The sequence below is a fragment of the Montipora foliosa genome, chromosome 1 (assembly GCF_036669935.1).
Source record: "Montipora foliosa isolate CH-2021 chromosome 1, ASM3666993v2, whole genome shotgun sequence".
Taxonomy (NCBI): Eukaryota; Metazoa; Cnidaria; class Anthozoa; order Scleractinia; family Acroporidae; genus Montipora; species Montipora foliosa.
Genome location: NC_090869.1, coordinates 10259601 through 10274600, shown reverse-complemented (window position 1 = coordinate 10274600; position 15000 = coordinate 10259601). Strand labels below are relative to the sequence as shown.

Here is a 15000-nt window from a genome sequence, read left to right as displayed (position 1 = left end):
TCACTATAACCTGCAGCATTAAGGTTATTTCGAGCAGTCATGTAGTCACTTTATTTTAAAACTAAAACTTACTTTTGTATATTTTAATTCTAGGTATGAGTACCAATAATGTTGTTGTTGTAACCGTCTGGGAATCCCAGAAATTTGAGAGTTGGACTTGAATTAAGTCGAAACAATATTCAAACATAAATCTTTTATTTTTTTCACTCATGTCCTTGCATTGCAGATTATGCGCATGCGTTTTGTGCTCCATTCCCGTTCCGCTGACCGTTAAGACCCAGACGGCGGGCTTGACGCCTGTGGTCTACCTGCAAAAGGAAATGCAAAATCATGTTATTTAACTGATAATTAATAACTGTCTGTCTTGGGTCGAAATTTAATCAGCTTATGGTATTATAAATACAGCTACCTTTACTTGCAACTATTATTAGTACGATACTGCTTTATTTACTCAGTTTATGTTTTACAATTTATCTTTGGCCATCAATTTTTCTCTAGGTAGATGAAAAACGCGAAACCAATACACAGTGGGAATCGAAAGAAAAAAATAGTACTTGAATGAAGTAGGAATATCAGTTCTATCTTCGAAGTACTGTCATAAATTTTTTGATCAATACTTTCATGGTAATTTAGACCGCTAAATGGGAAACTTTAAACCCAAATTAGCTTTATTCGAGAAGTGGAGGGTGTCCCCATAACAACTTGATTCTAGGGAGCCAACAACAGCGCTCGGGTGTCAGCTCTCACATGGTCTTATACGAATGGCTTGATACCCTTTGAGAGGACAATAAACAAACAACTGAAACAATGCTTCTACCCTAAAAACAACAACAGCTTGTGAGAGCTGCGACAATTATGACAACAAGAACAAAAAATAAATACTATTTTGATTAATTTCAAGTCAGCCGATCTGACCTACCTCGATAATTTGTTTCAGCCCATGCGGTAATCTCCTCATTAAACACTACAGTTACGATTTCTTCTCCCCTTGTAATCTTTATCTGTTTCAAAAGCAAAACAAATATTACTCCACGACGTTTTGAATTTATTAAGACGATGTAATGGCAAAAGTAAAGTTTTAGTTTAGTGTTAGTAAATCATGCAGCAGACCATTTTCTTTGGTTTTACATTATGGCTTCAAATAGTGAGGCGAATTTTCTGGTCCTGGGGATCATTTGCGGTACAATTTGGGGATGATTTGCAGTCCGGGGATCATTTGGGGGCCTGTACAAGTGGTTTGCATAGATTGTCCAGAACTCTGGGCCGGCTAAATGCATTTGCTTTGAGTGTGCGGATTGGTTAACTGGACTGTCTACCTCCTTCATGATTGGTCAGGGCGATGTCATCGGTTTTGGTTTTACAACATACAATAGACCTTTCCCGCGTTCCAATAAACAATAGCGTCAAGTCGAGGTCAGGGTGGACTAAAATACGGCAGATGTATGAAAATGCCCACCCCAACCTCGCTCTGGTGCTATTGTTGGTAGGAATGCGGGAAAGGTGTATTGAAAACCTCCCAAAATTTTTCCCTTTGTAGGGGAACATTAATTCAGGGTGCATGTGCCAGAATCTTAACCTTTTAAACTACGTAACTCACAATACTTTTACCGGAAATATCACTGTACCTCTTTAAGAGTCCAATCAGCACTTGTCCGTGGTTTTACCCAAATCCACTCAATAGGACCCACGTTAATATCCCTGAAACTCCCTTTGATGACAAGTTGGTTCCTAAAGAGAATCAAAAAGTGAAAAGAAGTAATAAGAACCTATTTTTACAGATTTACCCTTCATGCAATTGTAAGGGAGATAAATTTGAAGAGAGTAATCGTCGGCAATTTTGAAAGGAAGCCCAGTTCTCGACCCCAGTGCTACTCGTTTTACAATCGCCGACCATCGATAGACTAGCGTCTACCGAGAAACAACTCCAGCTTAGGGGTCAGAGCGGGACCTGAAACCGCGACCTCTGGATTTCAAGTCAGGGACCCTGACCACTCGACCACCCTGCCTCCTCCTTTTTCACCTATAAAAGTCTTCAGTTCTCTCTGAGATATGATTTCAAACGTATTTTGTTTCCAGCTGCTAGGATAAACATTGGTCAAATTATTAAATATGTTACGCTATACCAAATCACGAATTTTATCCATGAACAGGTACGATCGCAACCCCGGAAGTCTTCCCCCCGACCGGGGCACTGCCAGTTGGGCAGAAGCCATGTGTCATATATCAAACGTAAGAGACAGTGTTTCATCGCGATATCTAACACCGAGAAGAGAGTTGAAAATACGACGCGCAGCAATTTTTTTTTCTTTCGCGAAGCGGAGCAGTTTTGATGATATTCGAGGTGTTTGAGGTACATTTCATACCCTTCTGTAGCTTTGTCGGTCAAGTATTTAAGTTTAGTGCTTGAGTCATCTTTTCCTATAATCCTAACGGCCACTGAGTTAATATTTTCAGCATCTGTGTCCGATCCGTAAACTCTGACCGAGTAGGAAACTGTTGAAATAAACAACATTAATGGTCATGAATATGAAAAGAGTACGCCATGAAATTCTAGAATAATACAAATATGCATGAGCGCGTATAGATCTGGAACTTCCAGTGTTCAACTCTATACATGTATCTTACGAGTAAGCGCAGCAGAGGATAATACATGGGCACGCGTAGATATGGAATATATCTTCGAGTGATCAATATAGTCTATCGCACATATCCAATATCTGATATTTCGATCATATACCAACAAATTTTTAAAAGTACAGTTCAAGGGTCAAACTTGATATCAGTGAAATAATCGATATTTTCACTACTGAGGATATGGAAAATACACCACTGGAGTCCCGGATGTGGTTTTGATATATTTTCCAGTAAAACACTCGTGACTATTATGGTGTACTGGGAACTAGCCCACATCCGGGAGACCACAGTTGGACGTTGTTGTTGATTAAAAAAGGCTGTTGTGCTGGGATTACTGACTTTTTGTCGTTTTATTTCGATTACAAACACTACATTGGCGACGAGGATTTGCCTCAATGGCTGAGAGAGCCCTTCCAACGCTAGATCTATCGGGATCTTCATCACAAGTGGCAAGCAACTGGAAGAAGTGGAAACGAGCATTCGAGTATTACGCCGAAGGAAAAGGCTTAGATAACGCGAGGGAGAAACATTCACAGCTTCTGCACTATGCAGGAATGGAGGTACAGGATATTTTCAAAGGTGTTGTCGACCCCGATCCGGCGGGTAATCAAGATCCCTATGCAGTCTTTATTAGGACGCTTGATCATCACTTCCGCTCTGAAGAAAATATTCCATTTGAGCGCCACGTGTTCCGGGCAGTTGGCAGCCACGTTTCCGAAGATATTTTCCGAAAATTGCCCAAGATTATCGAAGTTGCAGATGACTTTCGGAGAAGATATTTCGATCATTCACCAACAAATTTAAGTACAGTTAAAGTGTCAAGCATGCCGTTACATCAAACATTACGTCATTAATATCATTATAGTAAAATTATTGTAATTTTTAACGTGCTAAATTGGACATCTTTGTAAACACTGCAGTTTATATAATAAATACATTTTAAGCAGTTGAGGATTAAAAGCTTTCGACCCTTCTGACCTCAGCGACTTCTAGCTCCAAGTACTCTTATAAGAACGGTTGCTTAACTTTAACTCACTAATTTTTTTCATAATAATAAAAATTTGTTTACACTTTGTTTGATTCATTCCCATTCTACTTACCGTAGGGATTAAGCCGTGCACTTGCTGCAAAGCAAAATACGAAGTAATTGTATTAAATTTACTTTATATAGCTGTTTGTTATACACTTTAATATTGGGATACCCAGTTGCCACTAAGGGGAATAATTCTCTTATTCATGCTCTCTTAGTGCGACCAAGAGAGCATGAATAGGGGGTTTATTCTCTTCTCTCCGGTGTACGCTTGATTTCCACCGCCTATCCAGCCAGGTCAACGTTCCTCCGCGGGGCAGACATGCACCGTTTACAAGGTTCTTTATAATTGGCCAAACGAAACAATAAGTAAACAACACAAACAATGCCCGTAGCATCAAGAACAAAAGAGATGCAGATTAACAAGAACGAATCAAAGTAGAGGTTATAAAGAGGAGCAGGTCTACTGCCTCCGCGAGAAGAGACGACGGGACACGCCAGTGGCAATTTTCGGGGGAGGGGGTAAGTAAGTAAATGAAATCCCTTTTCTTCAACATGATGAAAATAGAAGCATTACATGCCTAAGGGGTCGTGTGTAACTAATACCAAAGTAACCCTATACAAGTAAAAGTGGATAAATTATATCAAATGCATAATCAGACTTAAAGCGAATGCATTACAATACTTAATATATAGGGGGTAGCGTATAATAAATAAGCAAGGAATTTTTTAATTATTAGTCGGGGTGTATTCATGAATTGCACTCTCTTTCATACGATTACCTATAGTAATATGTGTTGGGGACAATTTGCATAGAGATTTTTCATCAAATCATTTACGTCGTCTACGCCTACGGTAAAAACTGAACCAAAAAAAAAAGAATTCACTGGGTAAAGGCAAATTGCATGCCTGATACTTACGTATTATGTGCGTTGAAACGGTAGGGAAAGTGCAAAACGTCAACAAACGAGCGTAACATTCACGGTCCCCGATACGAAACTGCTTAGACCTAAACCATGTGCTACAGAAACACGTGACCTAATCAATATCAATTCGCAATTCGTTCATTATGCCGCAAACAATATGGGAGTTGAGAAATCTGTCATAGCCCTTGGAAACCTTAGACATAGAGTGGTTTTAAATACAGCACCTCAGTCTCTTCCATTCTTATTTTATTATTATTTTTTTTTCGTGTTCTTTGCTTTATTTCTTTTGTTCCTTTTTTGTGGTTTTGTTGGCCTTTTACTAATCTATGAGTGCATTCGAGAATTTTAACTTGAATAAGGTCGAGTTTTAAGTGTATGAATGGGCATTAGATTTGTAAAGCAAAGAATATTTTCCAGTTGTTGTAAAGATTTGGTGTCAGGACGTACCAGAATACCAGTGAGTCCTTCGCGGCCATACTGGAATGGTTTCCTTGAACACAGCAGTTCGGATTTCGTCTCCCTTTGTAACCTGCGCCTGATAAAAACAAACAAACAAACAAACAAAAATAAACCAAACAAAAACAACTATTCTATGAGTGGCAGTTGGCAGTTGAGTAACACAAAGTTAATGGCTAGTTTAGAGCTAATTATTTCTATTATTATACGTTGTAATCACCATCTGTCTTCTCATTGCCTTAACCCGGTTTCCGTAGCATGAAGCGACTAGAAGTACTTCCCTCCCCCCCCCCCCCCACTCTAACCCTATGCGCAATGCATGATTTCCAAGAGCAATGTCAAGTTCACGTACAGCGAAGTAAGAACATGGCTTGTCGAAAATAAACTTTGTTCGGTACGATCATGCGTTTGTCGCTATTTTCTTTAAAACAGTGTATAATACAATAATTATTAAATTCGATTTTTGTGATATCCGAAATAATCAAGGTCTCGGTTAGTGTTATCAGCCGAGCCCGAAGGCTGAGGCTGATAACACTTACCTCGACGTTGATTATTCCGGATATCACAAAAACCTCATCCAATAATTGTTTATTACTTTTACTGCAGATACCAGGTCGAAAAATGCGCACATTTTCCGCTTGTTTGTTGATATAAACCGGTCTTTTAATCCACATTGGCGAACATAAGCGAGTAAGCAAGTAAATTAAGTAAGTAGGCAGGTAAGTAGGTAAGTGAAGAAGTAATGTGTTTTAGGTAATTTATGTGTCGTTCATAAATCAGTAAACGCATAGAAACAAAGTAATAATATATAATTGAGCAACGCATTGTACTTAATGTTAATAATAATAAAAACAGTCGTACATTGCTGTTCCTCGTTAAGATGTGAGAGGCGCGGTGGCCTCATGGTAAGTGCCCTCGACTCCGGATCAAGCGGTACGGTTTCAAGCCCTGACCGGGAACATTGCGTTGTGTTCTTGGACAAGACACTTAACTATCACGGTGCCTCTCACCACCCAGGTGTGTAAATGGGTACCGGGAATGTAATGCTGGAGATAACCCTGCGATGGACTTGCATCCCATCCAGGGGGAGTAGAAATACTACTAGTCGTTTCATGCTACTGAAACTGGGATAAACTCCGGCCTGTTGAGCCACTTCGCTTGTATGCATACTTTACCTTTTACCTGCCTTACCTCGTTAAGGTTCCAGGTGCCAGTTCCGAGAAAGCTGTTTACGACTCTTCTTGGTTTTATCTCAATCCTCTTCACAGTACCAACATCAACATCATAAAACTCTGATACAATCACATATAGGTTGCTAAAAAAAAAAAACAACAGACGATATAACTCAAATAACTTACCGATATTCTAAAATTTACAGTTCAAAGCTTTTCTGTTTGCCTTAAGTTCAGGGAACTGACATATATAAGCAGGTTCAGTTGAAGGGATTCCTGGTGGAACGAGTCCAGATATAGAGAGCTGAATCGAAATCGAAAGTCACTATACTCTGGTCTAAATTAGGGTAAGAGTTTCAACGAACGCACTGAACATCCCCACCTAAGCCCGGGGAGTACCCCAGGGCTTGTCTGCTACAACTTGGAACAGTTAGTCCTCCCCCGAGAGGAGAGAGAGTATTGGCTGAAAAGATCACGTGACGGAAAGGCTTGTAACAGCGTGTACCTGTTCTTAGAAACGACGTCAAAAACTGTTCGATCATTGTAGTTTGACGTAAAAACTGTTATGTCAAACTACTGGGATTTAACAGTTTTGGTATTGTTTCTAAGACGTGATGTCTTGTTCTGCTCGTTAATTCCAACACAGTCCTAAGCTCACATTCAAAATAAATAGGAAGACCTGACATAAGGTTTCAGCCAATGTATTTGTAAATATTTGAATTGGTAGGGGTGGTCGTTTAAAGAGCAATCTTAGAAGGAAACGGAATCGCGTTTTGTGGACGCGGGTGGAATTCATTTTTGTCCTCACAACTACAATCAGTTGAGTAAGACGAAAGTTTGGTGACCAGGCTGTAACCTTCAGCTTGTGTTGTTGTCAACGGCAACTAGCTCCGTTTCTAGTGGCAACCTGTCGACCTTTGAAGTCACTGGCAGCAAAGCGCATTGTTACCATTGAAAACGAGGGACTTAGCCAATGGCAACACCGTAATTCCAAGTCCAAAACTTCGTCACTAAAGTTCCATTGCGCCTTACCCAACTGATAATCGTAGTAAGAGATATAAATTCTCACAGCGAAGTCGTTGCAAACATATTTTGTTCCAAACATTATACCCTAGAAGGTCCTAGAATAAATTTATCTCTAAATTTAGATATTTTGCAGACCTTCATACATTGAGACAGATATATTATTCTCTCATTTATCCATACCTATCCAATCCAACCATAACCTAGGGTAGTGCATGTAAAACTAGCTTACGTATAATTTTAATTAATTTCATGCGAAGCATGTTCTTTGCCTATAGCAGAGATAATGCTACACCATATTACAATCTTTTAGGAATTCCCAAATATGAAAATGTGCACAAATTTTAAGTGGCTCTCTGTATGCATAATATTCTAAATGGCTCAACAAACATCCCAACAAGCCTCTCTGAGATAGATGCCCGCAATACCAGATTTGCTTTTGAATAGCCCATTTCCGATTTGCTGCATGCCTCAGTTTCAAAGCGAAGCCTAGTGCACAACCATTCAAATGGAAATGACTTGCGTACTATTCTTATGCAAATCAAACTCATTTCCCTTACAATAGTTGAGCACCAAGACTCACTTCGAAACCGAGATAAACAGCAACTCGGAAATGGCCCATTAAATTTTCATAGGCCAAAAGCAAGCAATAACTATGGGACCTCTAGTTTCGCTTTTGTTTCATCTAAACTTGGGGAAACTATTCCAACAAAATTCTAAAAAACTGCCTTACACTTCGTTCCATATTTACAACCAATATAAACTATACCTTCTAAACACTCAATCCTACTCTTCTGCGTAACCTTCTTATGTTCTGCATACAGCTTATCTATGTTCTGCCATCCTTTTACGTGTTTATTGTTTATAAATTTTTTCTTTCCATTGTAATTTTTTTGATGTCTATCACGGCATAGTTAATCTAGGGACTGGTTATGAAACCCTGGGAATTTCAAAATTAGTCGAAGCTTTTGATTACTTATCCTTCTGAAAAAAGCATGTTTTTGTCGGGTTTTGTGCAGGGTCAAGAACAAAAAAGCGAACAAAAACATGAAACAAAGAAACTTGTCGAGTTTCATAACCAGCCTACATCTATTAACTATGATCACGGTAATTAATATGTCGTGTCAATTGTTTTTACGTGTCAGTAACCAACTAACCAACACGAAAGCGGTCACTAAGCACATTTTATTTTGGCTTTGTATTGCTATATTTCTTTTCTCTTTTTAATTGATGTTATTTCTCTAAATACTGTTAATGCTATAAATTTTGTAAACAGTGCATATAAATAAAAAATCTGAAAAATCTGAAATCTAGTAGGGAGAGCCACTGGCACAAAGCTACAAAAGATGACTACGAAAAGTACGTATGCCAAGCACTCTTGTCAGTGCTACATACTTTTTCCTGACTTGTGTTGTCTCGTAGAAGACATGATCCGCAGTTTTCTGTTTCCCTTGTCCTCTGATCCTTACAGTCAGTTCGTAGTCACTCTTCACATGTGAGTCCGGGGTGTTAACTCTCACTGTGTACTTAACTATAGGAAAAAAACAAAGTTGTCACGAATTTTTTTTAGTAGGCGCATCGAAACTAGCCAGAGTTAGCCTGTTCCAGGCTCTCAGATAGTCGAGAAAACGAAAAGAACTGCGTGTGAAAAGCGAGTGGGGGCTTGGGTCGAGGCGAGGCGGGAGAGCCTGTAAGCATCTCTAAGCAATACTTGGCTGCGTATTCGAATTCACCAGCTAGGGTCAATTAAATTTCTGCGATTTGCCGAAAGCAGGCTTGTATTTCCGTTGTATGTCTTAAAGCTTTAAAAGATCAAGCGATTTTCAGGAAGCGAAGGTGATGGCTACGTGTCTGTATACTGCAAATGCAATTGAAGCCATCCACATGAAATATCAATCTTTCACATTCATTATCGGTTGTCCTGATGCATCAGAGCTGAAGTTTATTGATGAGACCAACTTATCATCTAGGCCAGAAACTTCAATGGTCAGATTTCTGTTTTCCTTGGAAAAGTCAACAGAGCGTCGGGAACTCACAGCTTTCGAACTGGTCGTGTCTTTTGGTCGAATTTGCTAAATCTCCCGTAAGTGATTTCCTTGACACTCGTTTCCCGGTTGCTTTGACAATGCCTTCGTTCGCTTGTAAAGTTATTTTCGTAAAAGTGCCTTAAATTCTGGCTAACGTACTCGCACAAGCGAGAATTAACGCATCACCTTTGAACAACAATAAAAGAATTGCGCTTGAACTCGCGTGGGACCACACAATGCCGCCCTTTTTCAACACTTTGACATTGACATTTTGACATGCGAAAGGTTATTTGCAAAGTGGGTGGAATGAAGAATTTAAAAAGATGCTTACAGGCTCTCCCGCCTCGCCTCGACCCAAGCCCCCACTCGCTTTTCACACGCAGTTCTTTTCGTTTTCTCGACTATCTGAGAGCCTGGAACAGGCTAAGCCAGAGTCCACATACAAGTCTTTTATATTGGCATAAAATAAACTGGAGGTACTCTCCAGGCCCTGTTATTAATTATGCTGAGTTTTTGGATTAAATATCTATCAATTATTCGCGAATACACATTGCATGTGAAATTATAGTTAGCCAACAAGCAACTTCAAATCATCTCATATCCAACAAGGGCGAGTGAAGTAATTTGTTTGACTTAAAACGCCCCCAAAATATAGAAACCTAAAGCCTGTTCCAAACTTCGTGCTGCTACCGTACGGAACTCAAATGAATTTGGCTCGCCAGTGGCATGACAAAAGAACGGCAGTGGTTTCAAACATCGAATTTAATTCAGTCGCGCCGAAGGATCGGAAGAAATTTGCTTGGCTGAAGAATATTTTAAATGCTAGAAAGCAACGGCAGCTGCTGCAAAAGGCTACGAATTCAATTCGGCACGGCAAGAGCACGCCGTTAAAAACCAAATTGCGGTTTCAAACTGCCTTGCGGCACGGGAAGTTTTGTCGTGTTAAATAGTCGTGCCGAACTTAATTCAACCCGTCCAACTTCAGGAGTGGTTTCAAACGTTGCGCTCCTGCCGTGCTTAAGTTGAATTTAATCCTTGAATTTAGGTCAGAACGGCAGTGAAACGACGCTTGGAATAGGTATAAGATAATGTAAAAATAAGAACGCCTCTAAAAATTACGCATATGCTTGCAATATTTGTAGAGCTTGGTATAATAATTCACATACAATGATGGCCGTGTCAAACTCTTGAATTGCATTATCCAGTGATTCAGTTTGTAACTTGTTTATTTAAAACTGGATCATTGTTTAATGCATTTCAAGAGTTTTCAGTAGCTTAGCCATCATGGTACATATATACCACTTACTAACTCAATTCGACAACCTTACTGTTTATGGTCGATTTATTGTCCAACCGCGAAGCGCGCGGGCCGTAAATCGAAGGGAAAAACGAGGATCCGTAACTTACATTACGAACCGAGAAAACGAGGTTGGTAAGATATTAATTTAATCTGTGCTGTGTGTCTGACGGGTTTTGGAACGATTTCACGCGAAGCGGCTTCGAATTTCTGACGCACCTCGAAAACAAAATGAGTCAATTTGAAATCGTTGATAAGTCAGTGACTCTTAAATCGTTAGCAAGTTTTAATTCACAATTTCAGAAGTAAAAGAAAGTTTTAAACTATTACTTGATAAGAGGGTTAAAAAGGGATAAATCAGGAAATATTTTGGCAACGAAAACAGCTTAAAATTTTCGTGGACCGTACAGGAGAATACGGCCCGCCAAATTAACCAATCACAACGCGCGTACTAACTGAGAAATTTCATAATGCTCCGCAAATATGATAAGCGTACGCGTAACTTTTAGAGGCATTTTTATTTTTATGGGGAATTATGGAGAATTGGAAAATAGAGAATGAATTTAATAAGATTCTCACCAAGACAGCCAACCAATCGTTTCACCCGAAATGCCAGGCGGTCGGCGATGTTGTTATAACTGGTGACCCTAGCCCCATTCATATCTATGACGTCATCTGGTTTAGAGGCGATGCTTTTCAGCTGTTGTATTCGTGACGCTTTCTCAGTGTTGTGAATAAGGACACCAATCGTATCAATGTTGTTGCCTTTCAACGAATTTGCTGTTTGCTCGAGTGTGGAGGTGTCCATAATGTCCCCATTCTCATTCTGTGCGTTCCCGTCTGAGAATATGACTAAAATCTTGAAAATTGCAGACGATTTGTTGAATAAAGATTAAAAATAACACTGACATTTTGAACAAAAGTATTCGGAAATAAAGACCCAGCGGTGGAAATAAAGATCTTGCGGTGAGTTTCTAGTTTTGCAATTATATAACTGAGACCTGGTTCTTTTAGCAATTTCCCCAAATTTTCTATCTTTTTGATACCAGTTTTGATAAAACCCTGAGATAATGCAGATAACTTGAATTTTTTGATCACACAGTTTCTGACCAAAACAGAAAATAGCCAAAACTAAAACTCACCTTTGACGTGTCCACTTTTCTGTCGTCAGGACGCTTTTCAAACTGTCTCAAGACCATTTTACTCAAGGCAAGTTTTAACAGGTTAAGGCCGCTTCCTCCGTGCTGGTATTCGTTATCCATGTAACTGACTGTTTCATCTGCGCTTCCAAAACAACTCATTTGCCGCGAGGTAGCGTATTTTGCCACAGCAAAGTTAAAGTCAGCTCGCACACCACTTAGTTTAGTCTTAATTTTTTTCAATACCGTTTTAAAGTTCTCAACTGTCTCTGAGGAAATGCCTTGACTGTCTTGCAACAGAAAAATTACATCCGTCTTGTCCGTGCAAAAGTAAAAACCTGTAATTAGACAACATTTTCTCTGTTTCATTTTTCCTGCAGATCTTCCGCACAATCACATGGTATACTTAATCTACTGTTGATCAACTATGTGATAATAAATTAAGGCGTTGTCAGTGGCAAATTGTTTCAGTAGGCGCTGGATACGATGTATATTTTTTGTCGTTATCCGCCTCTTAAGAATGTACGCATAATATTTGATCTTGTTATTTTTTTGTTTGTTTGTTTTGTTTTTTTGTTTTTTCTTTTTTGCCCTTTTTTTTTTTTGCCAAGGCAAGGAAGGCCAGGGCAGCCAATAAGGCTAGTCTGGGGCCTTGAAAACTGAGTGAGAATTTGTTTACATTTGCTCCATAGTAGGAGCAAACGAAAAAAAAAATCTTAATTCGAGATCTAGTATCGTATTTATGTATGTTGCAATTAAGTAAAAACAGGGCATTGAAACTCTTAGGAAGAGGGCGATTTTTGCAAAGGTATATAACTTTACCCATTTAATAATGTTGTCAAATTTTAGGTTTTTGAACCTTACAAAACTAGGATCGATATCTGCATTAAAAGTACAATGGTGTGCTTACTAATTTCACTGGTTTTAAAACAAAAGATACAACTGCAAAGTGCTTTTTGGCGTTTTTTTTTTTTTTTTTTTAAATTAGGAAACTGCCAGGGTCTGCCGGGATAACGACAAATTTCGCCCCCAAACTGCTTCGAAATTTAGAAAAGTGGTTAATAAATCCCATTTAAAAATTCCAAGGAGTGTTCCTAACTTGCTACTACTCCCCTCTCTCACCCCTGTACTGGGAAAAACGTACTCATGAAGGCTATTGCAATTTACTTGCCAGTTCTATACAGAGACTGAACAAAAGACAGCTTCTTACCATAAGGACAAGCGAATCTCTTTATTTGGGTTTCTAGGAGATCTACGATCTTGTCAAGGTAAGCAGAAAAATCGGCTTCTATGGCGTCATCTGGTTCTGTGGCGATGCCTTTTAACTCTTGTATTCGTGGTGTGTTCTCAGTGTTGGGAATAAGGGCGCCAGCTATCTTGATTTTGTTGTCAACTCTCAATAACCTAGCTGTTTTTTCAAGCTGGAATGTGTCCATAATGTCTCCATTCTTATCCACCGTGTTCCCGTCTGAGAATATGACTAGAATCTTCAAAATTGGAAACGATTTTGTGAATAAGAAAAATGAAAAACAGGATCACTGACAATTTTAATAATAGACTTTGATTTTGAGACCTGCTATCTTGGCGTATGTTTCTTTATTGTAATAATATAATTAAGGTTCGAGTTTAACAATATTTTTCTCGAATCTTCCATTTCCTTGATACCAACATGTGTTGAAAGCCAGATATCACGCAGTTAACTTAAAGTTGTTGGTCACACAGTTTGGACCAATTAGGAAAAATGCCAAACGTAAATCTCACCTTTGCTGTGTCTGTTTTTCTGTCGCTAGGACGCTTTTCAAACTGTTTCAAGACCATTTTGCTCAGGGCACGTTTTAACCGGTTACGACCGCTTCCTCCGTGTTGGTATTCGTTGTCTATGTAATTTATTGTCTCTTGTGCGGTTCCGAAACAACTCATCCGTGCCGACGAAGCGTAGTTTGCCAGCGCAAAGTTGAAGTCAGTTGACTCACTGCTTAGGTGAGTCAGCATTCTTTTAACCACGGTTTTAATGTTTCCAACTGTCGCTTGGGAAGTACCTTGACTGTCTTGGATCAGAAAAATCACATCCGCCTTGGTGTTGCAAACAGGACTGTCTGGAATGAGATAAACATTATTAGCAGATCAAGTGAACAGGTTCAAGCATGGCATAAATCTGGCCTAATTAGATCCCTGTATATTTTTCAGTCTTGGCTGAACTTTTCCTTACTGATTCGGTCTTTATACTTCACCAAACGTCTAATAAACAATTAGATTATGAGCTTGAGATTTCTATCGCGTGATATGCATGGCTTCTTTGAAAATCAAAGAAGCCATGCATATCCTTTGGGAGCAGCCATCTTTAAATTCCCAAGTCAAACATCTTAATTTATCCCTTTCATACTAATTAGTTTCTTTTCTTAGCCTAAACAGTTTGGTTTTTTCTGTTTTGTTTCGTGGTTGGGTGTTTTTATTCTGTTCTCGCCTTCATCCTTAATTATTCATGTTATATCTCACTTTGTTACACTATTTATTGCTCAACTTTAGTTTATTTCTCATTTGTCAACTGACGATGGATGATGTTTCATCCGAAACATGTACTGATTAAATATGAATTTCAAAAACATCGTATGGATCATCAAAGCGATATCTTACTTCGTGCTGCTAAGAAGTTTTAATTAAAATAATATAATCATAATAATAATAATAATAATAATAATAATAATAATAATAATGACATCATTCTACAAACACTTGAGAAACCTCATAGCCTGTGTACAGACCGCCCCTCCCCTCAAAAAAAAAATCGGAGAGGAACGGTCTGTGATTTACTGTTAGTAATCGTGTTCCGGAATAATTTTGCATACATTATTTAGTAATCTACGCTGACCAAAATTTGCGTGGCTCATATTTCGTTTGGAGCTAAATTCTCAAAATGGTGGTCAATGAGGTAGATTTCAAACGTGCATTGAAGTGCGTCTCCGATAGTTTTAAGCTACCTTGGCTTTATAGCATAGAAGCACTCTTTAAAGGAGAGGATGTATTTGCAAGTCTTCCAACCAGGTACGGCTCTGATCTTCAAAACAGCACAGATCGTTGCCGATGAGCTGTTATTTTCCTCGGTGTGTACATTCTCAAATCTTCCATGGCATCACGCTTTGTAGATTGTACTTGAGAATGGCTAGGCTGGTTGGGATTACATTGACTGGTAAGGAATAGCGGGAGACGTTTTCGAGTGGACAATCTTTTGAATAGTACTATATTCACCTCGTGAAGAGCGCTTTCGTTTCTTTTGCGCTGACAATTCCTACAAATGT

General features: G+C 39.0%; 1 protein-coding gene across 1 annotated transcript in view; it reads right to left on the bottom strand.

Annotated features, from left to right (window-relative positions):
- Window positions 1-125: 125 nt before the first annotated feature.
- Window positions 126-15000, bottom strand: part of LOC137977421 (uncharacterized) — a 19471-nt gene continuing 4596 nt past the window's right edge. Inside the window, exons 2-13 of the mRNA XM_068824662.1 lie at window positions 13466-13800; window positions 12915-13191; window positions 11708-12042; window positions 11145-11424; window positions 8637-8772; window positions 6238-6361; window positions 5038-5125; window positions 3735-3758; window positions 2364-2493; window positions 1626-1728; window positions 920-1001; window positions 126-308 (exon numbers count right to left, since the gene is read on the bottom strand). Of these exons, the coding sequence (XP_068680763.1) occupies window positions 271-308; window positions 920-1001; window positions 1626-1728; window positions 2364-2493; window positions 3735-3758; window positions 5038-5125; window positions 6238-6361; window positions 8637-8772; window positions 11145-11424; window positions 11708-12042; window positions 12915-13191; window positions 13466-13800 (1952 nt within the window). The 3' untranslated portion in view covers window positions 126-270. The remainder of the gene's footprint in view (window positions 309-919; window positions 1002-1625; window positions 1729-2363; window positions 2494-3734; window positions 3759-5037; window positions 5126-6237; window positions 6362-8636; window positions 8773-11144; window positions 11425-11707; window positions 12043-12914; window positions 13192-13465; window positions 13801-15000) is intronic.